Source organism: Perognathus longimembris, chromosome 12 (assembly GCF_023159225.1).
Source record: "Perognathus longimembris pacificus isolate PPM17 chromosome 12, ASM2315922v1, whole genome shotgun sequence".
Classification (NCBI taxonomy): Eukaryota; Metazoa; Chordata; class Mammalia; order Rodentia; family Heteromyidae; genus Perognathus; species Perognathus longimembris.
In genome coordinates, this window is record NC_063172.1 from 63,338,883 (window position 1) to 63,365,980 (window position 27,098).

Consider the following 27,098-nt stretch of genomic DNA (forward strand, 5'->3'; position numbering starts at 1 on the left):
GGGCCTAGCACTTGCAGCAAAGAATGAATAGGAGGGTTAAGGGGCAATGTCCCACCAGAACTTAAAATGTGCCCATCCTAGCCCATCCGTGCGGTAATCCTAGCTACTCGGGCGTGCATTTCCAGATTTCTTCAAGGAAGGCAGGAGAGTCCCCGAGACTCGGATCTCCAATTAACCGACAGGACACTGGAAGTGAGCTGAGGCGGAAGCAGCAACACCCTACCTTCTAGCCGAAAGAAAAAGGCCAGGGGCATCACCCAGGCCCTGGCACAAGAAAAATAAAAAAAAAAAAAAAGGCTCTTGATTACGCTTACGGAAAGCGGCCTCTCCAGATGCTCCGGTGAGTCTAAAATAAGGTTGCAGCAAACGTGACCCACGCGACGATGTCTACAACTTAGCAATTCTAGACTTACACGTGGGGTTATCCGACGGGCCGGGCGCTACTTCCCAGGACCCACGATCCACCGGATCGCCCTCCCCCCCCAGCCCTCCCCCACCCCACCCCCGAGCCGGAAGCGGAGTCGCGTCCCCAGGGGTGGAGCGCACGGCTCCCTCCCCACCGCGCCCCGGCCGGGCCCGACCGAGCCCGGGGATCGCCCTCCCCACCTCCCCGCGCGCGCGCACGCGGTGCAAACACGAGCTCGCTCTCCCCGCGCCGGTTCTGCCCTCTTAAAAGAGAAAATAAAATTAAAAAGGAAGCGTTGTTTCCCCTTGGCGCTCTCGCTTTCCCTCCCCGGAGCTCCGCGCGGGGAGAGGGCACGGTAAGCACGCGAGCGCACACACTCGGGGGAGGGGAGGGGAGGGGAGGGGGGGAAGCCTGACTCCCGACGGCCGCGGCCCGGGAAGCGCGCGGGGCGCCGCCCGCGGCCGGCTCCTCACCCTCCCCACTCCCCCCCCCACCCCCGGCCACTTCTTCGCCTCGCGAGCCGTTCCCGGGGCGGCTGAGTCACCCGGCGGCCCGCAGGACTCCCGACGCCGCGGGCCTCCTCTCCGCCATCCCTCCGCCTCGGGCCACGCGCTCCCAGCCCAGCCGACGGCCGCGGCCGGCCCCGGCGAGGGTGAGGGAGAGCCGGCCGGCCCGCATGGCGGGGCCCGGCCGCCAGTCCGCTCCGGAGAGCGGAAGTGGGCGTTGAGGGGACGCCTGCGTTCCGCCCCCCCCAGCGTGACGCGGTGGCGTGATGACGTGGCCACGCGGGGGCGGCGCCGAGGCCCGCGGCGCGCGCGCGAGGGAGGGCGGGGGAGCGAGGTGAGCGCGGACGTCAGAGTCGGGAGCGGAAGGTCAGGGAGGCTCGGAGCGGAAGTGAGACTCCGGAGCCTGTCCGCCATTGTGGACCCGAGAAGCGGAGAGCGAGAAGGGGCAGGAGGAACGTGCGAGCGGCGGAGACGGGCCCGTTCCGCCGACTCCCGTGCGCCAGGCCCGCTTTTCCTTAGCCCGCGCCCCCCCCCTCCCCTCTCAGCGAACGGCTGCCGAGGCCTCGGCCGCGGGCGCGGTCCTCCTCCTCCGCGGGCGGCAGCCGAGCGCTGTGAGTGCACGGGGAGAGAGAGGCCCAGGCGGCGGCGGCGGCGGCGGCGGCTCCTCCTCTCGGGTTGCGGTGAAGAATGTCAGCCACGAGCGTGGATCAGGTGAGGGAGCCGCGGCCCCCGGCTCGGCCCAGGCCTGCGCCTCGGAGCTCCACCCTCGCGCGGGGCTCCGGCTCCTCCCCGCCGCCGCCGCCGCCGCCGCCGCCGCCGCCGCCGCCGGCCCCATAACGGTGCCCGCCCGGGAGCGCCGGGGCCGGGAGCGCCGGGGCCGGACGAGCCTGCGTCCCGTCCCGGAGCCCGCGGGGCAGGGGGCCGGGCGGGCCGGCGGCTTCCGCCGGAGGTGGGGAAGCACCGATCCGATGGTGGCGTGCATCTCCGGACGGCAGGCCGGCCCGCAGGCAGGCCGCTCGGGGCCGGGACCCCGGCCCTCCCCGGTGCGCGGAATCGGAAGGGCGGTGGGGGGTGGAGTCCTGGAGGCTGCGGAGAAGATGGTGGGTCTGAACTCCTACGCGGATTGTTTAAAATAACCTGCCTTGGGGAACGTCTTTGATTAACAGACTTTTTTTTCCCTTTCTTTCCCCTTCTGTTTCCCGCACCCTTCGTCTTGCTACACAGAGACCTAAAGGGCAAGGAAATAAAGGTGAGTTTGGACTTATATATACACGCACACACATATATATATACACACACACATACTGTACTCTTCAGTGTTGTTGCCCTCCTGTTACCTTTGGATTATGTCAAGTTTTCTTTTTTTTTTTTCTTTTTCCTTAAGAAAAATAAGAGGATTCGAAAAAAACATCCCTCACGGCTAAGGCGGTCAAAACCTGGAGGTAGTTTCTGGCCTGGAAGTTACTTTTAGGGGAGCCAAAGTAGTAGAAGAAACTGTTTTATCCGTTGTATTATTTTATTTAAGGAGATATTGTCAATGTAGTGGTATATATATATATATTTTAGTTTTTCAGTTTCTTTGTTTTATATAACCTATTTCATAAATATTTGTCCTTATGTGTCTGTCTGTTAAGTGTGTTCCTAAAGTGGACATTTCATTCGCCATGATTGCGTTTGACACTCTGGGAATTCACGTAATGTCCCCTGTCACGTTAATGAAGACCCTGCGGTTAATTGCGGATTCCTAAGTCAGTTGCAAGGAGGCCAACACCGGAGGGCACCCAACAAACATGTAGTCTTGCTAAATAGCTCAGCTTGCAAGGTGTGACTCAATCCCGTGTTTTACAGAGAGCTGAGAAGGAAACCGTTTATGAGATTTTCCACTAGGTTCCTATGATGGACTTTTTAGTAAAAGTACTAAATCCTACAACGCTGTAAAACATAAATGTGGTTTTTACTTATTAATGTGCAACAATGTCAGCTGACTGGAGCACGACTATCATGTGACATTAGTAACAAGAACAATAACTGCTTTCTTGGGATAGTGCCAATTAAATAACATTACAGTGTATTATGTATTTATAAAGTTTTGAAAGAGGGTGTAAATGGCACTAAATAGAAAGATAACTTCCTGTCTTTTTAAATTTCAATAACAAAGTATCTAAGAAAGTGAGACCTAATAGCTTTTTAGATGTAACCTTTTTCTTAGTTTTCTTTAAATTCTTCCTATAGTTTTAATTAGGAATTGGCCAATTTGAAAAGAAATAGGTTCTCTTTACACAGATTGATTTCCTTTAGTTTTGTACATTTTATATAAGAATTTGTACTTGCCAGATTACTATGGCATTACATAATACTACCATTTATTGCATTAATGAGAGATGTTTTCTTTCAGTACCTAAATGCAGAAGTTTTAGCATTTCATTTTTATTTTTAGAACTGTGTCCTGTATTGTATTGTAAGGGTAAATCTTGGATGTTACTTTTAAAAATGGTAAATTTGCAAGTTTTCTAAATTTAATGGGGTGATCCATTAACTATTTTGCTAGTATGTCCATAGGAATATTTAGGTTTGGAGTTATATTGAATGTCTGGTCATTATTCCCTAGCATAAATTATTTTATCCTAGATCTATGGGGAAGTGGCACTTTGCAAGGCTATTTGAAATGCTAAGTGTCTTGTGTTACCTGCTCTAAGGTAAGTACTCAAACTCTGTAAAGTACTTGTTTTGGTAAAGCCAGTAGATCCCATCTAGAGTGTTCTAAGCCTATGAGTTTGATTTATTTTTAGATCATTTCATTTAGGTATTGGCCTAGTGATCTATTTGGTATTATAGACAAAAATTCCCTGTAAATTACATTATGTCATGATGGCTGATATTATAGATATAAATCAGCTACAAACTACATCCCATATTAACAATAAGTATTTTGGATATTTATAAAGTATAATCCATCAATATTTTCCCTTTTGGTTTAGTTCATAATTTGATCGTAGGATAAGATGATGGGCTTGGATTTCTTGGGGTCTTGAATTCTAATACTATTTGTAGCTACTGGTTTCCAAGACAACTTGAATGCATATACCTTGTCACAATTTCCGTTCTAGAAAGTAATAACTAGCCATTAATCATATTGCTGAAGAGGATTTTTGTAATTATAGTGGTTTATTGTTTTAGTAGCCATTGTAGTTCCTGGATTTCTTTTCACTTTCTGAGGGGGAGAAAGCTACTGGTCTGAAAGTACTAGTAATGTACATTGTTTTAAAGTATTAGATGCTGCAAGTACACAAATACATGCACATATTACAGGTATTTGTATGCCTTTGAAGGGAAGACTTACAAGGCCAAGACTGGGCCTGCAGTCAGGACTTAGTACAAGTAGCTATGCATATATGAGCAAAAGCTAGTGAAATTGTTTTGCAGTATTTCTGGTTATTTTGTTAATCAGAAAGCACAGCTATTTTCTTTATTTACAACTTTAGTATTCTGTTATAGTCTTGAATTCAAAACTTAGCAAGCTTTTGAAGAGTGCATGCCCCTGAGAAGATGGTGGCACTTTAAAGTTCTGAAAAAATTATCATGTTAAGTTGACTTTACACAGATGACTTTTCTGAATTACCTTCAGGTGACATCTGTTTAGGTGTCTTTGATTTTTCTTTATCCTTATTTTATGTACTGAAGGAATAGAAAAGATCCTTTCCTCCCTCCCCCTTTTTTTTTTCTTTTTTTTTTTTTGGTGGTATTGGAGTTTGAACTTAGGGCCTTTAACTTTAGCTGGCAGGTTTATACCACATGAGCCCTTTTTTTCCTGGAGGATTTTGGATCCAGCCCTTATGCAGTAGCGTTTTGATTTTTGCCTTGGCCAGCCTGGGCCTGCATAGTTGGGATGACACCGTTCCTAGCTTTATTGGTTGATATGGGGAGTATGTGTGCCTGGTGAACTTTTTGCTTTGACTGAACCTCAACATTTCCTCCCATGTATTTGAAAGTGTAGATGTGAACCACTGTACCTGATACTAAAAAGGATTTTTTTTAGTTTTTTCATTTTCAGTAATATTTAAAGAGTTTTCAACTCAGCACATCAGTTTAGATGTACATTTCATCAGCATCACCTCTTTCATCATTTTCCATCTATTCCCACTCTCATCCACTCGTTTCCTAGTTCCATTTTCACATAGGAACATTGAGTCTTACAGTTGTATTTACCTACCACCAAAAGGAATTTTCTAAATTGTCTTATAATGTCTTTGCTTAGACAAAAAATGCTCTTGAAGAATGATTAATAATTCTGGGTTTAAAGGATTGTCTGCATGTGAAATGTCAGAACTCTGGTATACTTGGTAAAGATAGTCCAGGAGAATAGTTGAAACTTAAGAGCATCTGTTGGTCTATTATTTTATAATGACATTTCATTACTTTCTTAGCAAGCAGAAAGTTTGCTAGAATAAAAGTGCTGTACCTTTAGTTGTAAGCACTATGGATGCAAGGGTCACATGCTTTCTTAGGTCTCCTTGCCTCCTCCTGGCCTTTAAATCTATAATAAGCAATACTGGAAAAGACAATTTTTTTTTCCTCTTCTTTCCTTCCCCTTCTAACTGAAGGACCATGTACTGCATCATTTTGTACAACTGCACTTTACAACAACTAGATTGAATCTGAATAAGTTTTAATGTTTGAGAAAAGTAGTTGAAAATGCCTTATATTTTGGCAATATTGTTTTATCTTTCCTATATCTTCTCCCCCAATAATTTCAAAGCTCTTTGCTATCATTTTAGGCTTCATTTTATTATTAATCCTCACATTCCTCTAAGGAGATAGAGGGTATATGGTATTGTCGCTGTTTTTATAGGTGGGAAAACATGATGCACACATCTGTTGACTTTCCTAACTTGATGTAGTCAGGACCAGAACAAAGAATCACCTGGCTTCTAAGGCCCATGTTCTATCTTGATTTGACTCTGTTTCATAAAGCAGAGGAAACAGGCGGAGAATCATGTAAGTCATCTGTTCTTTTTTCCCCTGAAGAACTTTTATGGACTGTGGAACTGGATTGGATTTCATTACTATTGAATATTTTCAGTCTCCAGAACATTAGATTGTCATTAAATGTTCAGAAACTAAAGTCTTCATAGGTCATTTGAATCTTTTAAAGAGGTATTCTGAAACTTAAGGGCTAGGTCTTATTTGAAGTCTGTTAAATACTTTAAATATCAGCAAGATAGACTAGATAGTTAAGGATAATCTATATGAAAGCTGTAACTTCAAAATTATTAGTTGATTTATAAATATATAGTGTCCAATACTGAGAAATTTTTTTTCTAGGAGTAAAAAGTCCATGCATCATTAGCTTTGGTACAGGAGTAGTAAAACCAGTGGGAAAGAAAATGTGTATCCGAATGTCTTGGACTGCAGTGATTAGGCCCAGGCTTAAAATGGCATTTGATGTATGTCCTTAGGCACCCTTTTTATTTCTGTTTTTAGTGGATTAGTACATATTTAAATTATGGAAGACATGTTTAGCTCAACCTACCTTGAACACGGTCCTTATCAAATATAATTAAACTACAGAGGAATCCGGATCAAACTGACCTTCATTTCAGGTGGCTCCAGAGGGATCAAGCAGTATCAGAGGTCTACTTTGTAGATTTCAGAGAGTATATTACTTCTCGTTGCATGGCAAAGCACTAGGGGTTACAATATAGCTTTGCCACTGTTATTCAGTAATTTTGGGTGATGTAAACTGGTGGCAAAATGAGAAACTATGAAGACATTACTATATTACAAAGAAACACACCACTTAAAACCTTTTAGCTCCAGTATTTTTTATTTTTAATACCATGGCATTGTAGTTTTCAACAGTAAATATCTAAATATTGAAGAGCTTTTTTAAAGAGAGATTGACATTCCTCAGAAACTTACACTTTTCTCATATTTCAGTAGTATATTTACATAGTGCTACCATATCAAATTTAGCCTAGTAATAACCTGCTTTTGTTTTATGGCTTCATGTTTAGTTCTACTTTGATCTTTTACTGTAATATTATCCAAGATTAATAAATATTGTCACTTAATACTGAGACAACATCAGTAACTTCCATGAACAGACTAGGCATCAGAAAGTTAAGAGAGGTTAGGTCACTACTTGAAGTCCCTTGTCTTTGTGATGGATTTGGAATTTAAAACGAGTTTTGTATTCTGTGCGCTGAGGTATTCCGAGACGGTATTTTAGAATAACTTTGTAGAGCATTTATCGAAGTGACCTCAAAACAAAATGTGACAGGATACTTTTGACTTAGTTTTTTGTGTGTCTCAAGAAGAGTAATCATGGTTATCTTTGCTGTGTTCTCACTGTACTTTCATGTGAGTCTTGCTTACTTGTCCCAGAGCCTTTGTGCATTCTAAACACGTTCTTCCTGCATGCATGCTTGCTTGTACTTTCTGGTTTAGAAGTAAGGCCTTTGTTTTGCTTTGAGAGATATTGTCTTACTGTTGGGTGTAGTTTTGCCTAGAAATCATTGTAGCCCAGGTTGGACTAAACTTGAGCATTCATCTGAGTCACCGACCTCCCATGTGCTGGGATTTGAGTGACTGTGTGTGTGTGTGCTGGTCCTGAGGCTTGAACCCAGGGCCTTGGCACTGTCCCTGAGCTTTTGTGCTCAAGGCTAGTGCTCTACCACTTTGGGCCACAATGCCATTTCTTGCTTTTTGGTAGCTAATTGGAGATAACTTTCCCTTCCTAGGCTGGCTTTGAGCTGCAGTCTTCAGATCTTAGCCTCCTGAGTAGCTAGGATTACAGGGTTGAGCCCCCCTTACCCAACCAGGCAGTTCTTTATTTAGATTTTTCATGTTTACTTATTTTGGTATTCTTTAAAAGGAATCTACCTTCTTTGGAAGTGTTGAAGATATTTACTAGAATGTAAGATACAGTTATTTCAAGGCCAGACATGATAGTATACAGCTATAATGTCAGAACATTTAATTCTGAGGCAGGCAGTAGGACCTGTAGTTTTAGGCCAGTCTGAGCTACATAGTAAGACCACGTCTTGAAGAATGTAATTATTTCATTGCTTATTTACTCTTACCGGATTAATAGATTTTAATAAAGGCAGAGAACATTTAGAAGTCTGGTGTCCACAACATTATTTGAATAGGGTTTTTTTCAATCCAAATACAGCATTAGGGTGGGCTAGGAATATGGCCTAGTGGCAAGAGTGCTTGCCTCGTATACATGAAGCCCTCCCTGGGTTCGATTCCTCAGCACCACATAAACAGAAGTGGCGTTGTGGCTCAAGTGGTAGAGTGCTAGCTTGAGCACAAAGAAGCCAGGGACAGTGCTCAGGCCCTGAGTTCAAGCCCCAGGACTGGCAAAAAAAAAAAAAAAAGGCTAAATACATCATTAGGGAACCTTTTCCAACATTATGTAATGAAAATTACATTATGTATGCAAATGGGGATATTTTAAGTTTTGATATGGGGGCATGTGTATATAGCTTGTGTTTATATAATCTTGAGATTCTATATCATAGAATTCCTTACTTTTCTGTGGCAGATAAATAGATACCTAAAATTAAACTAAATCTTAGTACGGTACTTTGTGAAATAAATCCTTTATAATTTTTTTATTGTACTTTGACAGTTACTACTACTAATGCAAGTATGTTTTTTAGTTTCAGTACAAAACGGTTCGATTCATCAAAAAGATGCTGTAAATGACGATGATTTTGAGCCATACTTAAGTAGCCAGACAAATCAGGTAAGTCTCTTAACAGTTTCAGATTTTAGGAAGTTAAACTTTCTTTAGTATTCACTGTCTTTCAGGTAGTTACTTCAGTTCAATGAGACTATCCTAATTCATCAGTGTGCTTTGCATATGGATAGAAGTTGTGGGTTTATGTGCCAGGAGAGTTTTCCTTAGAGATTATAGGTTACTGAAATGAGGTTATAAAATACAAATGTAGGAAGATGAGCATTATTTTTGTATATTATGGTAATATGTTTTTGAATATTGAAATAATTTAATCTTTTATTACTGCTTTATCTTTATCTAATAAAAACCGAGTAGTCTTACTTAGGAAGACATTGTTTTATAAGGGGGACTAGTGTGGTGAGGGAGGAGAGGAGGGAAAAAGGGACTAGATGGAGGGAAGAGGTTTTTTGTTGTTCGATGTAGTATATTGTCTGTCTCTTTCTCTTTTTTCCTGATCTGAGGTTTGACCTCCCTAGGTATTGTCCTTGAGCTGCTTCAGCTCAAGGCTAGCATTCTGCCACTTGAGCTACAACACCCCTTCCAGCTTTTTCTGTGATTTAATTGGAATTAAGAATCTCATACTTTTCTGCCTGGTCAGGCTGGTTTTGAACCCAAATCCTCAGATCTTAGCCTCCTGAGTATCTAGGATTACAGGCATGAGCCACCAGCACCCAGCTAGTAAATTTTTTTTTTAATGAGGCATTCCAATTTGAATTTGACTGAAAATTACCTCAAATGAAGTTTAAGCATGGCTTGGTGTTAGAACACTTGTGAACGCTCTGAGTTCAGTCTGGTGCTGCCAAAAAAAGCAGGAAGATTGTCAGGGCTTGAGGAAGAGTGATAGGTGAGTCTGATCAAGGTATATTGTTTGCTTATGCAAACATGTTAAAATGAAACACCCATGTACAACTAATTGGTACACGTAAAACATGTAGAAGAAAATTACCACAAGTTTTGGGCTGAGGGCATTTCCCATGTGGTAGGCCACATGCCTAGCAAGTGAGAAGCTATGAGTACAATCCTCACTGTGACCAAAAAGAAAAAAACCCTGCAGGTTTAAATATAGCTTGGCAGTGTTAAAAATAGAATTAAGGATAGTGTGAGCACTTTTTGGTGGGCATGGAGACTCATAAGTTTGCTAATAGCTGGCCATTTTTAGGGTATTTTTTGGTAAATGACAGGGGAACATTATATCTTTGAGGTATATCCCTAACCCCTCGTCTGTTTTTTTGCTTTATTTTTTTGATCCTGGAGATTACACTCAGGGCCAGGGTACTGTCCCTGAGCTTTTTTTGCACAAGGCTAGTGTTCTTCTGAAAGCCATAGCTCCATTTCTGGCTTTACAGAATTTTATGAACTTTACTGCTGGGCTCAAAATGAGCTCAGATCTCATCCTTCTGAGTAGCTTGGATTACAGGCATGAGCCACTTGTGTCTGGCTACCTAGTGCTTTTAAATATTTGCATATTGTCTTAATTAAAACATTGGAAAACAGCGTAATGGTATTGGGTATCAGTAAATTATTTATGGATTATTTCTTACTAAAAATACATTGTTACAGCTTTTGAAAACAAATTTTTAGTATTAACTAATTTGTTTTTAGAGAATGAAATTTGTTGCTTTTGTTTTTCCTATAATATACAGTGATATGTGGAAAATATGTTGTGAAATTTTGGTCCTAGACTTTTTTATTTTGCAAGTTCTGGGGCTTGAATTCAGGGCCTGAGCACTGTCCCTGGCTTCTTTTTGCTCAAGGCTAGCACTCTGCCACTTGAGCCACAGCGCCACTTCTGGCCTTTTCTTATATATGTGGTGCTGAGGAATCAAACCCAGGACTTGATGCATGCTAGGCAAGCACTCTGTTGCTAAGCCACATTCCCAGCCCCTATCTTAGGTTTTTAAGACAATGAATATTGTATTACAAAACTTATCAGCACAGTTGGAGAAAATGTGAACAAAAAGTAGTTTTCAATTTGTGGATTATGTTGTTACTTTCTGTGTTATAGAAAGCGGTGGTTGTGTTCAGCAGCTTGATCTATCTGTTGGACATTTGTTCAGCCGTACACTCCCTTCTGCTAAGCTATAATCCTAGCATATATTGGAGAGAGCTACATAAAGTCAGAAGAAATTACAACTGGTGGTAGAATCTGTAAAAGTATAGTCTTGAAAGAATGAAAAAAATTGATGTTTTTATTTATGTGCTCTAAATTTTATTTTATTTTATTTTTTTTATTTATTTTTTTTTGGCCAGTCCTGGGCCTTGGACTCAGGGCCTGAGCACTGTCCCTGGCTTCTTCCCGCTCAAGGCTAGCACTCTGCCACTTGAGCCACAGCGCCGCTTCTGGCCGTTTTCTGTATATGTGGTGCTGGGGAATCGAACCTAGGGCCTCATGTATCCGAGGCAGGCACTCTTGCCACTAGGCTATATCCCCAGCCCTTTTCTTTTTTTTCTTTTTCTAAATTTTATGACCTTAGTAATGAGTTTACTTTTCCACCTAAGAGTTATGAAAAATTATATCTGAAAAGGTGGAGAAAGATGATTTGTTCTAAAATGTGAAATTTTAAGTATGTATAAATTTTAAAAATATTTTGGCTCATATAGTAGTCTCAGTTAACATCTCTTATATCACTGTTTCTTAAATTTTTTGAGGAATTCTGATATTAAAGGTATATAGTACCTGTTCTTCATAAAGAGTTTTTATGATCATATGAACTTAAGAAATTTATTGGACTAAACAGTCGTCTTTTTTTTGACTGTTGGACTTCATACTTTATATATAAAGGAGATACGTTTAACATGAATTTCTAAAAAAAGGAAATTTCTTTGACTTGTTCAGACTTAAGAAATTATACATGGACTATAATAATAGACATTTTGGAATTACTACCTGAAAGAATTGTCTTATTATTTTATTTATTTAGGCCAGTCCTGGGCCTTGGACTCAGGGCCTGAGCACTGTCCCTGGCTTCTTCCCGCTCAAGGCTAGCACTCTGTCTGCCACCTGAGCCACAGCGCCCCTTCTGGCCGTTTTCCATATATGTGGTGCTGGGGAATCGAACCGAGAGCTTCATGTGTAGGAGGCAAGCACTCTTGCCACTAGGCCATATTCCCAGCCCCTGTCTTATTGTTTTATTTGGTAACATATTATTTACATTTCTTCATTATTTGTCACAAGGACTTAAAATGGTTTTTGTCACAAGAAAAGTTTTTGTCAGAAGAGTTTTTGTTATTCTGCACAGGCATTTTAGGAACTGCCTAGGGGAGACCACAGGAGGAAGGATTCCTTGATCCTATGGGTATGGTAACCCTCTGCTTTCTATCTGTTTTTACATGGTAGAATTCTTCATCAGGTGGAACTTTTTTTCTGTGAAGGAGTTTTTAAAAACATGCTAGGAGTAATAATAATATTTTGTGGTACTAGGGTTTGAACGCTAGGTCTTACACCTCATAGGCAGGAATTTTCACTTGACTCTGCCTTTTTTTCCTTTAGTTCTTTTTCAGGTAGCATCTTTTATTTTTGCCTAGTGTTGCCTCAGACAGTGAACCTCCTGTAGATGAGCTTTTCAGAAGTAGGCCATGGTACCTGACTTGTTGCTTGGATGAGGTCTTGAAAACTTCTCGCCCAGGCTTACCTGTGACACTCCCAATCCATAGTAGCTGGGGTTACAGGTGTGAGCCTCTGCACCTGGCCCATTATTGAAACTTTTAATGTGTGTGTTGAGAAGCGAAATCAGGGCCTTGCATTGGTAAGCAGATAGTAACACTGGGCTACGTCCCCAGAAAATCTTTTTAAGGATTGTAAAATCATTTACCTTACAAAGGAAATCAAATGACTTTTTATCCACACTTGTTTTTTTTTTAATGTGGGATGAAAGTATAAAAGCACGTTGTTGTAACAAGTACAAATGGAAAATATGAAATTTTTATTTTAATTGGTTTTAAGGGAAGTATTAAGTTTTATTCCAGTAGGCCATGTTTTACCTTTTCTTCAGGTTTTTTTTTTTTTTTTTTTGCCAGTCCTGGGGCTTGGACTTGGGGCCTGAGCACTGTCCCTGGCTTCTTTTTTGCTCAAGGCTAGCACTTCACCACTTGAGCCACAGCGCCACTTCTGGCTTTTTTAATATATGTGGTGCTGAGGAATTGAACCCAGGGCTTCATATATGCAAGGCAAGCATTCTACCACTAGGCCATATTTCCAGCCCCTTCAGTAATTCAGGTTTTTAGCAGTTGTTGTTTCATGGTAGCAAAACATTCAAGAAGACACATGTTTATACTCTACAGAGTGCTGCAGAATGTTGAAAACTGGCTTCCTTATAGAGAAACATCGAGAATTACCTGAATCTTCCATGACATGAATTTTAAATAATCCATAGTTACCTAGCTAAAATGTAGAAATAAAAATGTAACTTTCCAAGGGGTATTAGAAGCAAAATGTTAAATACCTGGTATTTAAATTGCCTTATTATCTCAAGTGGTTATTGGTAAATGAAGTAATTCTTTTTTTTTTTTTTTTTTTTTTTGTGCCAGTCCTGGGCCTTGGACTCAGGGCCCGAGCACTGTCCCGGGCTTCTTTTTGCCCAAGACTAGCACTCTACCACAGTGATACTTGCACATTTTTCTGTTTGTGTGGTGCAGAGGAATTGAACCCAGAGCTTCATGCATGCTAGGCAAGCACTCGACCATTAAGCTAACATTCCTAGCCCCTTCAGTAATTCTTTAATAAAATAAATGCAGCTGGGTATACATTTTATTCTTGAATTAAATCTATTCATCTGATTGTGAAGTAATAACCAATGAAAGTAAGTCTTTTGGTAGAAAAGGTGTTTAATACCTGGCTAATGATTTACTTTATATATTTAGATTTAGTTCATATCAGAGCTAGGGCTGTGTTTAAGTTCATGGACTATAGCTGTAGCATATTCCTATTATACAGTTTTAACTTTTTTTCTTCTTCGTTCCTTTGTGGTGGTACTGGGTATTGAACTGAAGAAGGCATTCTGCATGATAACCATTCTACTTGGCTGTATCTCCAGACCCTATAGTTTCCAACTTCTTAGGTTGTTTCCTTTTTTGTTTTTGAAATTTCATTTATTTATTTACTAATTCTTTTGTCCTGGAGCTTGAACTCAAGGCCTGGGTGCTGTCCCTGAGCTCTTTTGCTCAAGGCTAGCATTCTACCCCTTTGGGCCTTCTTGGGCTGGCTTTGAACTGTGATCCTCAATCTCAGCCTCTTGAGTAGTTAGCTAGGCTTACTTACCTGCGCCACCAGTGTCCAGCCTGTTTTTTTAATTTTACAATGAGTCTTTCAGATCTTAGAATTTTTCTCTGTAGTTCTTCAGAAGAATTTATGGTTAAGAATTCAAACACTCATGTTTAGTTGTCATTGTTGAAGATACCAGATAAACTGTAATATTACACAATTTTGGAGAATAAATATAAAGACTTAAGTGAAATGATAAAGCGTAGTTAGGCTTATTGGAGGGTTATAGAGAATTCAGAAAATAAAATAGCATTTAAATTTTCTGTTCTGCCATCACTATTCTGTGTGTCTGTGTGTGTATGTGTCTTAACTCAGGGTTAGCTTTTTTCCTCAATGTTAGTGCTCTACCACTTGAGCCACAGCTCCATTTTCCACATTCTGGGGGGTTAATTGGAGATAAGAGTTTTACAAAAAGACTTTGCTGCTGCGCTGGCTTTGAACTCAGTCCTCCTCTGTCAGCCTCCTGAGTAGCTAGGGTTACAGGTGTGAACCACTGGTACCCAGGTCATCACTGTTCCTATTACTGCCTATTGAGGTGATTGATAAGGTCACTGGTAACTGAATTTGCTCATTCAACAGTCTTAAAATAATGTTTTATTTTTGTCATGGTTAATGTTAACAAATAAATTACTTGTTGGACACGGTGATGTAGGTATCTTTTTAACCACAGCACTTGGGAGGCCAGAGCAGAAGGATGAAAAAAAAAAAGATCAGTTTACAGTGGATATATTTGTTACATCTAAAATGGCTCCAAGTTCTTTACTTCATCTTTGAAAACTTTTTTTTCCATTTTAGGGAAATTCAACTTATTTTCTGAAAATGTAAATATTTTCTGAAATATTTTATTACCTTTTTGTGCTTTACACACAAGTGTGAAGCTACCCATTTATGTGTTCCCTTTTCTCCAGGAAGCCTTTCTGCTTTTCTAGTTACTTTTTCATTAACATAAGTTGTATAAAGGAATTTAACTGTGATACTTCCTTCCATGTGTACATATAAGACTTGGATCCAGTTCAGCCTTTCCAATAGTCCTCTGTCCCCTTAGTTTATTTTCCTTTCTAGTAATTCAGTTATAGTTCTTACCACAATGTATGGTAAATGACTTCCCTGCTTAATCTGTGAAGTGCTCCAGTACTGCAAATTACTTTTTTGTTCCTAGTGATTCACATGGTACACGGCATAGCAGGCATTCACTATTTAGTACTATATGACATGCTGTCTGATAGGATTAGAGTAGGAAGTGTTATGGTTGATGAAGCTTTCAGATTCTAACATACAGTATTTTTTGAAGCATTCAGATCCTATCATATATAATATTTTTAGAATATTATTGTGACTAATTTTTTAGGAGAATCTTTGTAGTTCAAGATTGTCTCTAATTTACAGTCTTCCTGCTTGAGCCTCCAGTGTGCCTGGGGCTATGTACCTGAGATAAATTATACTTTTTGGACAATGTACAATAACAAACACTCATTAAAAATCAAAGATAACTTAAATTTTTATTCAGACATTACTGTGTAGCTCAGTATATTGAACACTCCTTTTGTCTCAGCCTCCTGAGCCCTAGCATAGGCATGTACCACCACTCGGGGCTGAGAAATCAGGAATTTTGTAGTATCCTATGTTCTTAATGGAAAACAGCTTTCATTTTATCCTGTACAGATCTACTGTTATTGGGAATCATGCCTTAAACATTTTGTTGAACATCATCTTTCTTGTTCTTTTGGAAAAAGAAGTAAAAGTGCATATTAAGTTATTAGAACTATTATTAATTAAGTCATTTAATTATAAGAAAAATGCCCTATGGTTAGACAGTGACCATGAAACTTCTTTTCTGGGCCTAGCCTATATTACTCATTTCTTTTCTTTCTTTTTTTTTTGCCCAGTCCTGGGGCTTGGACTCAGGGCCTGAGCACTGTCCCTGGCTTCTTTTTGCTCAAGGCTAGCACTCTGCCACTTGAGCCACAGCGCCACTTCTGGCCGTTTCTGTATATGTGGTGCTGGGGAATTGAACCCAGGGCCTCACGTATACGAGGCAAGCACTCTTGCCACTAGGCCATATCCCCAGCCCTCATTTCTTAAAATCAGGTTATTAAAGTTTTTTTCAAATGCCAATAAAGAATTTTGAAGTAAACACAGTATACCTACTCTAGTTCCGCCATTAAACGTTTGTGTGTAGTATGCATGTGCATGCATACTTGTGCTGGTACTGGGGCTTGAACTCAAGGCCTGGATGCTGTCCCTTAGCTTTTCCAATTAAGGCTGGTGCTCTACCACTTGAGCCAAAGCTCTACCTCTGCCTTTTTACTGGTTTAATAGAAGACTTTTCTGCCTGGGCTGTCTTAGAACCTCCATACTCAGATCTGAGCCTCCTGGGTACCTAGCACTATAGGTATGAAACACTGGTGCCCTATTTCATGCATTTCAAATTAAGTTTCAGACTTGGGACACTTGTCCCTAAATTATTCAATATGCATGTTAGTGGGTAATGTTACATATTTTACTGCATTTCTGTCAAAGAAAAATTTGCACATAATAAAATGTATAAAATCATTCAGCTGGTAACTGGACAGGCATATATCTGGGATAGTCCCTGACAACGTAGCTAGAGGATAAAATCTTTGATTTTTAAGTTTTCTCTTTTTGAGTTTAATTTTCTATTGGACTTAAGGGACATGTTGAACTGTATACTTGTTTCATAAGCTGAATGTTTATTATAAATTGCACAAAATTTATAGAGGTCAATATGATACGATATGGATGCAATGTGAAATAATCATGCTAAAGTATTACTCCAGGAAATAGTTTAGCATCTTTTTGTAGAGAATGTTTGAAATTTATGAGCAATTTTGAGATGTATTATTGGCAGTATTACTTATACTTTGTAGTAGAACTAAAAAAAATCAAACCAACATATTTCTTCTGACATCTTATACCCTTTAAACATCATCTCCCCTTCCAATTGGCCCTAGTACCCATCATTCATTCTCTCTTTTCTGTGTTAGATTATTTTAGGTAAGAATAAGTGGTGTCTAACTGCACATGTCTAACTGTACCAGAACTTTTAACTTAGCATATGATTTTAATTCCATTCACATTCAAATTTTTCTTTTTGAATTTTGAGTACTATATACTGTGTTTTCTTCTTTATTAGATAAGATTTCCTGCCTTTCCTGTTTTGAACAGTGCATCAGTGAACTTGAGAATAAAAGCATCTCTTCAGTGTACACATTTTAAATTGTCAGTATTTATTCTGTAGTTAAAGAATTTATGAATCTGTTTTCAAAGTATGTTTAGCTATATACCATTGATTATCTAGTGATTATTGTACTTTTACTTAAAAAGAAATAGGTTTCACTATATCCCAGGCTCATCTCAAACCTTTGGTCTCAAGTGATCTTCCTGTCTCTGCCTCCCAAGTTTTTGGACTGCGGACATATACCTTGCTTACTGTACCATTTTAATATTTTTGTATCAGTATTGTAGCTTTTTTGAGTGTGTTTTCAAGTAGTATAACTTTAAAAGATCTCACTAGCCTTGAGTGGAAGCCAAGTAAGAGCAGAGCTTGAGGCCCTGAATTCCTGCTCCAGTATTGGCATCAACAACAGCAAGGACCTAATAAGATTTCACTTGCTGAACAGTTTCCAAATCCTGTATACCAGATTAAATGTAAATTATGAAGTAGATTGTATCTGTATTAGAACCAATCAGAAGAGATGAAAAGTAGAATTAAGTTTTGAATTCCTTTCTGTCGTCAGTGATTAGAAATTCTCTTCTTTACTACCAGGGTGAATTTCTCTCATTGATACTCTGGTGGTAATTAAAAAGACCATCTATCTTACTTAACATTGGGCAAAGCAAACATTAAAATCCAGTGTTTATATATTGAGCTCCCTCTAGGCTTCTCTTTGTAGGTGTCTTCAAATACAATAGTATTTTTGCACTGGTGATACTATTGTAGTGGTTTACTTCATATGAATACTATAAGTGTTCTTTATATTTCTAGTAACTCTTTATAATCCAGTAGGGCTCGTGAATGTGTACAACTAGTTAAATTGTTACACATGAATTTACAGGTTTGAAAAAATAACATTTAAAATAGGAAGTATAATAAAAAAGTCTATAATTTGAATTTTTTTAAACAGTAACAAGTCACAGGTTTGGATTTTATTTATTTATTTTTTGCCAGTTCTGGGCCTTGGACTCAGGGTCAGAGCACTGTTTCTGGCTTCTTTTTGCTCAAGGCTAACACTCTGCCATTTGAGCCACAGCGCCACTTCCGGCCTTTTGTATATATGTGGTGCTGAGGAACCGAATCCAGGGCTTCATGTATACAAGGCAAGCACTGGTGCCACTAAGCCATATTCCCCCCTAGATTTTTTTTAAGTGAACTTTTTTTCTAAACTTGCCAGATTTGTTAGTTAAAATGTAATCTCTGAGCCAAGTGCTGGTGTCTCACACCTCTAATCCTTGCTACCCAGGAATTGGAGATCTGAGGATCATGGTTGAAAGCCAGAGATGGAGGTATGTCTCGAGTAGTACAGAGAGCCAGCCTTAAGTGAGAAAGCTAAGCAGATGCGCTAAGACCTGAGTTCAAGTCACACACACACAGAAAGAGAAAATACAGCCTCAGTTTAGTGCTGTAGTTATTTTAATTTTAGAGAATTGGATCATTTAAGAAGATGCATTAGTTTTCTCAAATAGATAGTTGCAAAAAAATTTTGGATGTGTTCTAAGTAGTCTTATCTAAGATATTGTATTTTTATTGTTTTTGAGCACTGTTTTTTTTTTTTTTTTTGGCCAGTCCTGGGCCTTGGACTCAGGGCCTGGGCACTGTCCCTGGCTTCTTCTTGCTCAAGGCTAGCACTCTGCCACTTGAGCCACAGCGCCACTTCTGGCCATTTTCTGTATATGTGGTGCTGGGGAATCGAACCTAGGGCCTCATGTATACGAGGCAAGCACTCTTGCCACTAGGCCATATCCCCAGCCCCATTGAGCACTGTTTTTGAGCTTAGTGCTGTACTACTGAACAACATCCTCAGTTTCTGATATATACATATTCTTTTGGGACAAAGCATCCGCAGAAGAATTCCAAGAATATAACAGATAGTAGTAGTAGTAGCAATAGTAGTAGGTTTAGTGTCCGTCTTGGGGCTTTAACTCAAAGCCTGGCTGCCTTCCCTTTTGCTCAAGGCTCTAGTACTCTACCACTTGAGCCATAATACCACTTCCAGCTTTTTCTATGATTAATTGGCATTAGAGGTTCATGGACTTTACTTCCTGGGCTGGCTTAGAAGCATGATCCTCAGATCTCATCCTCTTTAGTAAATAGGATTATAGGCATGAGCCACCAGTGCTTGGCTTATTGTTTTATATTGTGTATTTCTACAAATTCTTAAGATCTGTCCCAGGCTTAAGGGTCTTACCTAAAAATTTGAAAACTCTTGTCAGATTTTTTATTTGACATAATAAACTATTTGTAAGAAATATCCTTAAAATATTTTGCACTTTTACATTGACTTCTAGCAAATTTGAGTGTGTTTTCAATTGTAGCAGTCATGGGATTGGTGTCTTGACTTTTGGCAAATTATTAAATGCATAATCGCTTAGTATTCAAAATGAATGCTGAGTCATAATTCTGGGGAAAAAATAAAAAGAACTTAGCATATCTAAATTTAAGAACTTGTAATAAGCCAGTTTTAAGTTTTATTGCATAAAATTTGGGAACTAGAGGACATTGTAAAAGTTCATCTTTTAACTTTAAGAAGCCAAGATAAGGTGGTGTTTTTTTTTTGTTTGTTTTTTTACTTTTCACAGTAAAACAAAATTTTTGGGTCATGCCACATCTTTTTTCTTCTCAAAGTGTTGTTCTTCATTTAATTTTTTTCCAAAGCAATTTTAAAATCTGGCATTTCATTTCTTCATTTGACATAGTTCTCAGCTTTATTTAGGTTTTAAGTGCAATGTTTTTTGTTTTTTTTTTGTTTTTTGACAGTCCTGGGGCCTGAGCACTGTCCCTGGCTTCTTTTTGCTCAAGGCTAGCACTCTACCACTTGAGTCACAGCGCCACTTCAGCTTTTTGTTTATGTGGTGCTGAGGAATGGAACCCAAGGCTTTGTGCATGCTAGGCAAGCACTGTACCACTAAGCCACATTCGCAGCCCTCTGGTATAATACGTCATTTACTTAAAGCATACTGACTAAATCTGTGAACTTTATGAATATGCTTATTGTAGAAACTTTAGTATTTTAGAACTGTGCCAGAGGATTTTACCCTTCAAACAAAAGAATTCCTTTCCCATTCCTAACTTTTCCTTAAAATAATTTTATAGCAATTTTTTAAAAAGTCTATTCATTTGCAGCTGGGTATGCTACTTAATGTCTGCAATCCCAGCACTTGGAGGCTTGAGGCAGGAGGATCATGAGTTGAAGGTGAGCCTGAGCTACATATAAGACCCCATCTCAAAACAACACCACCAACAAAATACTAGTCTAAAAACTTGTTTGCTGATATGATTGGATTTGGAATGTTAGTTTTATAGTTATAAATACATCTTTTTTATTTACTTAAACCTTGATTTTAATCTTTCACATATCTTTTTCTCTCCTTAGGACATTTCCTACTGATTGTGATCTTCTGTTTTTCAGAGTAACAGCTATCCACCAATGTCAGATCCATATATGCCTAGTTACTATGCTCCATCCATTGGATTTCCATACTCATTGGGAGAAGCAGCATGGTCCACGGCTGGAGATCAGCCTATGCCATATCTGACAACATATGGACAAATGAGTAATGGAGAGCATCATTATATACCAGATGGTGTTTTTAGTCAACCTGGGGCATTAGGAAATACCCCTCCATTTCTTGGTCAACATGGATTTAACTTTTTTCCTGGTAATGCTGATTTCTCTACATGGGGGACAAGTGGATCTCAGGGACAATCAACACAAAGTTCTGCTTATAGTAGCAGTTATGGCTATCCACCTAGTTCTCTTGGGAGAGCTATTACTGATGGACAGGCTGGATTTGGCAATGATACTTTGAGTAAGGTGCCTGGTATTAGCAGTATTGAGCAAGGCATGACTGGACTGAAAATCGGTGGTGATCTGACAGCTGCAGTGACAAAGACTGTCGGCACAGCCTTGAGCAGCACTGGTATGACTAGCATTGCGACCAACAGTGTGCCCCCAGTTAGCAGTGCAGCACCGAAACCCACCTCCTGGGCTGCCATTGCCAGAAAGCCTGCCAAACCACAACCGAAACTTAAACCCAAGGGCAGTGTGGGAATTGGGGGTCCTGCCGTGCCACCACCTCCTATAAAACATAATATGAATATTGGAACTTGGGATGAGAAGGGGTCAGTGGTCAAGGCTCCACCAACCCAACCAGTTCTGCCTCCTCAAACTATAATCCAGCAGCCTCAGCCATTAATTCAACCACCACCATTGGTGCAAAGCCAACTGCCTCAACAGCAGCCTCAGCCACCACAACCACAGCAGCAACAAGGACCTCCGCCACAGGCCCAGCCGCACCAAGTGCAGCCTCAACAGCAACCGCTGCAGAATCGCTGGGTAGCTCCTCGGAACAGAGGGGCCGGCTTCAACCAGAACAATGGAGCAGGCAATGAAAACTTTGGTTTAGGTGTAGTACCTGTCAGTGCATCACCTTCTAGCTTAGAGGTGCATCCAGTGCTAGAAAAGCTAAAGGCCATAAACAACTATAATCCCAAAGACTTTGATTGGAACCTGAAGAATGGACGTGTCTTTATAATTAAAAGCTACTCTGAGGATGACATACATCGTTCCATTAAATACTCTATCTGGTGTAGTACTGAGCATGGTAATAAGCGTTTGGATGCAGCGTACCGATCCTGAATGGTAAAGGCCCGCTCTATTTACTCTTCAGTGTGAATGGCAGTGGACATTTTTGTGGAGTGGCTGAAATGAAGTCTGTTGTGGACTATAATGCATATGCTGGTGTCTGGTCTCAGGATAAGTGGAAGGGCAAATTTGAAGTTAAATGGATCTTTGTCAAAGATGTTCCTAATAACCAGTTACGACACATTCGCTTAGAAAATAATGACAACAAACCGGTAACCAATTCAAGGGACACTCAAGAAGTACCCCTAGAAAAAGCAAAGCAAGTGCTTAAAATAATTGCTACTTTCAAGCATACCACCTCAATCTTTGATGACTTTGCACATTATGAGAAGCGTCAAGAAGAGGAGGAAGCCATGCGTAGGGTAAGGATATAGTCATTTTTCTGTGGATGAAGTCTTCTCTTGGCAGTGGAATACATTGAGAGTACTTTAATGCCGCTTAGTGAATTACAGAAGTTAATTAGTTATCTTATAAAACAACTCTAAAGCCCTGTCTGGGGCCTGCCTTCATTTCCTCTTTTTTTCCCCCAAGGGCAACCCCTTACAATGAATTTGATTTTTGCCTCTTCATGTTCTTCAAGTAGTGATGGTTGAGTCTTAGTGATAGGTCAGATCTAGTGAGTTGGACTTTTATTGTTAAACTTTCATGAACTAGCTAGATATTGTAATTACTAACCATTTTTTTCTCCACTATGGCTTTGGAGATCAAACTCGGGGCTTTGCACATACTGATCAAGAGCCATACCTTCCAGTAACTGATCTTAAAAATACGTCAGGAAATGTATTTGGAATTTGAACAGTTTTGAACTAAATGTTTGACTATTCATTTTACATTTACCAGAAATGTAAATTTTTTTTCATAGATAAGTTATTTTTGTTTTGATGCTGTTCCTGGGGCTTTAACTCAAGGACTGGGGGCTGACTCTGAGCTATTTTGCTCAAGATTAGTGGTCCCTATTTGAACCACAGCTTCATTACCAACTTCTGGTGATTGTGGAGATTGGAGTTTCATGGACTTTCCTGCCCAGATGTCTTTGAACCACAGTCCTTAGATCTCAGCCTCCAGAGTCGCTAGGATTACAGGCATGAGCCACTGGTTGCCAGCTTAAAAATGGAGCTATTTTAAATTAGAGTCAGGATGACATAGGCTTTAGAATTAGATTACTATTTGATTTCTCATTTTGTTACTTCAACTTCTGAGACTCAGGAAAACTTCCCTGAAATTACAAATAGTATTCATTCTTGTCATATTGGCTAGAATTTGGTCACAGGATAAAGGCAGGCTTGGAATATTCACTGCTCTGAGCTAATTAAGTTGGGGGTCATAATTTTAGGTGGAGAGAAAGTGTCAGAATTAGCAGGCTTTTCCATAGAGAGTACATTACATTTCTTTCAAGCTGGGTGTGTTTGTTCATACCTCTGATGGTACCTACTGGTGAGGCTAAGATCAAGAGAATGGTAGTTTTGGGGCCAGGCCTTGCAAAAACAACAACAACAACATTGAGAAACTCTGCCACAGTCATTAAACTGCATGTGATGATACACATTTGTCACACTAGCAGTGACAGGAAGGGGGTAAAGAGGTGAATCTTGTTACAGGCTAATCCTGGTAAAAGCAAGACCCTATCAAAAATAACAAGTAGAGAGGGTGGGAGTAGCTCCCGTGGGGGAGTGCTTCCTAGCAAGCATGAGGTGAATTCCACCCTCAGTCCTACCAAAATAGTTTCTTTTGGAAAGAGGCAAGGTTTGAAGCAAGTTTGAAGCTTTTACAGTAAATGACATTTGCTACTATGAAAAGTCTTTTGTGAAAATTTAAGATTAAAGCAGAAACCTAATTTAACTATTTGAATGAAATAATGTCCATTTCTTTGTGTGTTTTATGTCTGTGGCTTCTCGGGTTGCCTGAAGCAAAGGGAACTGTTTCAGCTAACATTTCTAACCCAATGGTGAACCAATGTGAGAATGATAATCTGGAGAGTAGTGTCCATGATTTTCTTGTTGGAGTGCTTTTTGAAGATGAACTGAACCTAGTACTGTCCATTTCTAACAAGCAGGTGATTATGGCACTAATGCTTTGCTTTAGAGTGAGGCATATTCTGTGTAAGACACTTGGTCATTTTAAATAATACTGCTAGATATAATTAATTGAATTTTTTCCTAGTTCATTGTGGGAAGTACCAGGTAACAGGACCAGAATTGCTTCTGAAGTTTTGAGTCTAGCAGTTGAGTCCATGGTCATATTGGAACTACAGTTAGTAAATTGTGGGTCAGGAGAAATGATTGTATGTGAGGTGTAGGTAAAGATTTTGTTTGGAGATATGATAGTCAGACTTAGTGGCTTTTTGTTTGTGGATATTTGTTTCCATAGAAGTGGTATGAGATACAGAAAGGTGTGCATGTTGAAGTATTAACATTCTTCTGCCACCAAGCTTTCTATAACTTTTCTTTCCTTCCCAATCTTAAAATTTAGTAATAGTTTTATCAGTTTTATTATCTTTAACATGCACTTGTCTCAGTAGTCTGGTAGAGTAATTACTAATAACGTGTGTGTGTGTATATACGCGTGTGTGTACGTACTGGTACTTGATCTCAGGAATTTACACTCTTGCCTGGCTTTTCTGCTCAGGCTGGCTTTGAAGTGCAATTCTAAGATCTCAGCCTCCTGAATAGTAGGATTACAGACTTAAAGCCACTGGCACCCAGCAATACATTTTTTTTAAGCCCTTTTTGATGTCTTTCTTTGTTATACGAAAACAGCAGTTTGCATGGGCTAAATTTCTTGGGTTCCAACTTTTTCACTCATACAGGCTTTCTTTTCTAGTGATATAATCTTTTTTTTTTTTGGCCAGTCCTGGGCCTTGGACTCGGGGCCTGAGCACTATTCCCTGGCTTCTTTTTCTCAAGGATAGCACTCTGCCACTTGAGCCACAGCGCCACTTCTGGCCGTTTTCTGTACATGTGGTGCTGGGGAATCGAACCTAGGACTTCATGTATAGGAGGCAAGCAGTCTAGCCACTAGGCCATATCCCCAGCCCCCTGATATAATCTTTTAAAAATGGCTTCATTCAGCATAATATTTTTGCAGTTACGTTATTGTCAGTTCCCCATTCTCTTTTATTACTAGGCAATATTCAATTGGTGGACCATACCACAGTTTGTTTCTAGTTTGTTTGTTTTAAATTTTTAAGTATAGTTTTATTGTTAAGGTGTTGTACAGAGGGATAACCATTTCATAAATCCAGTTTTGAGAGGATATATGTAAAGCTTATAATGTGTACAGATATTTAATTTCATTTTAGAAAACATTGAGTAATACCAATTTCTTTGGAGTCTGCAGCTTTTAATTTTAATTTAACTTTAACACATGTGAGTTTGTATAATCACTTTAGTTAGCAAAGTGGTTCCTGGCTTTATTGTTTCTGATTGGTTTTTCCTCTAGAAAGATCCTGGACCACTTCTCTATTCATCACATATTCCTCTTTTTATATTTATATTACCCCACATTTGGAAACTTTTTCCTAGCCCAAACTTGTAAATGAAGTAGATTTAGTACATAAGAATTGGTTTTTAAAAAAATTAATTGACTCACAGATTGTTTTATGTTCTTTTTACATAAGGATCCTTTTGAATTATATTTTAAGCTATGTTCTGCCTTTTGAATTATTCTGAATTTGTTTCCTCTTTCATCAATCATTTTATTCAAATATATGAACATTACATGTTGAAATCTAAGAAGGAAGATCTGCACAAATACTAACTGACATGGCTTTCCTCCTGCAGTTTCAAATACTACCAAAATCTTTACTCTGAAATAGAGGGACTAATGCTTTAATCTTTACATAAGCAGACAGGACTGCAGAAGTAAGGTGGAGTGGACAAAGTAGGAGGGGAGGGAGGGGGTTCACTCAGTTACAACCAAAACAAAAATCCCTAGCAGTGACACATGGTATTAGTTTTTGTGTGCCCTTGGCTAAGCCATGTGTCAGTTACCCACATCTGTAATCCTAGCTACTCTGGAGGCTAAGATCTGAGGACCATGGTTGAAAGCCAGCCTGGGCAGGGAAATCCTGGAGACTTCCATGTCCAACTAACCAGCAAAAAGCCAGAGTGGTTCTGTGCCTCAAGTAGGAGAGCCACCACCAGCCTTGAGTGAAAAGGTTCAAACCTCAGCCACACCTGTGCATGCGTTCACAGCCCGCCCTCAAAGTCTTTACCTGTTAGCATATATGAGCTCAAACTTTTAAAGAAAAACCCAGGTATGATGGCACATACCTATTATCCCAACAGTTGGAAAAAAGAGGTGGGAAGATTACAGCATAGTTCAAAGCAGCCTGAACTAAACAGAAAGAGCCTGTCAAAAAAAAATGAAAAAAAAATTGGAGTATAGCTATCCTTGGTTAGCACATACCTAGATTCAAATCCACCCTGTAAACAAAAGGCAAGAAAAATAAAACATAAGCATAGAAGAGAAATAAAAGAAAGCTGCAGCAGCCAGAAGTAGTGCTTCTGGATTGGTAGGGTTATAAGTAAAATGCCATGGTGCTTTTTTGCTCATGATGAGATCTGGTTTTCCTCATTTCAGTAAGGTCTAATATGATTTTACTGGCCACATTTGTTCCCTTTCATTAGATACTTACCAATTTCATAGGCCCAATTTTGGTCTTTGGGCTTTACCCCAGAGTCTGGGCATTGTGCCTGAGCTTTTGCGTTCCAGGCTCCTAGCTCTACCACAGGAGCCACAGATCCACTTCCAGTTTCTGGTAGTTAATTGGAGGTACGAGCCTGAGTCTGTGGGACTGAGAGGCTCATTCTGTGATCCTAGCTTCTTAGGAGGTTGAGAACTAAGGATTGCAATTCCAGGCCAGCTGGGGTGGAAAAGTCCAGGAGATAGTATTGTGTGGGGGTAGTATGACAACCTTGAGGTGATAGAAACCAAGGAACAGTGCCCACACCCTGAGTTCAAGCCAGTACTGACACTAGAAAAAGAAGGCACATGGCAGTTCAAACTCAAGCCCCATCTCCTGGGATACTTGTCAAAGAATTAATGTTTTTTCTTGTTACTCCATTTATTTTTTATTTTTTTAGTAACCCAGTTTGGCCTTGAACTTAGTATGAGGCTACTTCAGCCTCCTAGAGAGAGAGGACTGTGGGCATGCTCCCCCCAAATGCCTGGTTGCTCCCATTGTTTTTTCTTTTTCTTTTTTTTACTTCCTCCTGGAATACTCATTTTATCTTGGATTTGTCCAGTAGTTCTTTCACAATTTTTCTTTGTGAGTTCCACCTCTTTCCTTCTCTGA

The 27,098-nt window shown here is 40.0% G+C and overlaps 1 protein-coding gene across 1 annotated transcript in view; it reads left to right on the top strand.

Moving 5' to 3' along the window:
• The first annotated feature begins 1,305 nt into the window (after positions 1-1,305).
• Positions 1,306-27,098, top strand: part of Ythdf3 (YTH N6-methyladenosine RNA binding protein 3) — a 34,869-nt gene continuing 9,076 nt past the window's right edge. Inside the window, 5 exon segments of the mRNA XM_048358364.1 lie at positions 1,306-1,523; positions 2,137-2,161; positions 8,580-8,665; positions 20,567-21,791; positions 21,794-22,164. Coding sequence (XP_048214321.1) covers positions 20,585-21,791; positions 21,794-22,164 — 1,578 coding nt within the window. The 5' untranslated portion in view covers positions 1,306-1,523; positions 2,137-2,161; positions 8,580-8,665; positions 20,567-20,584.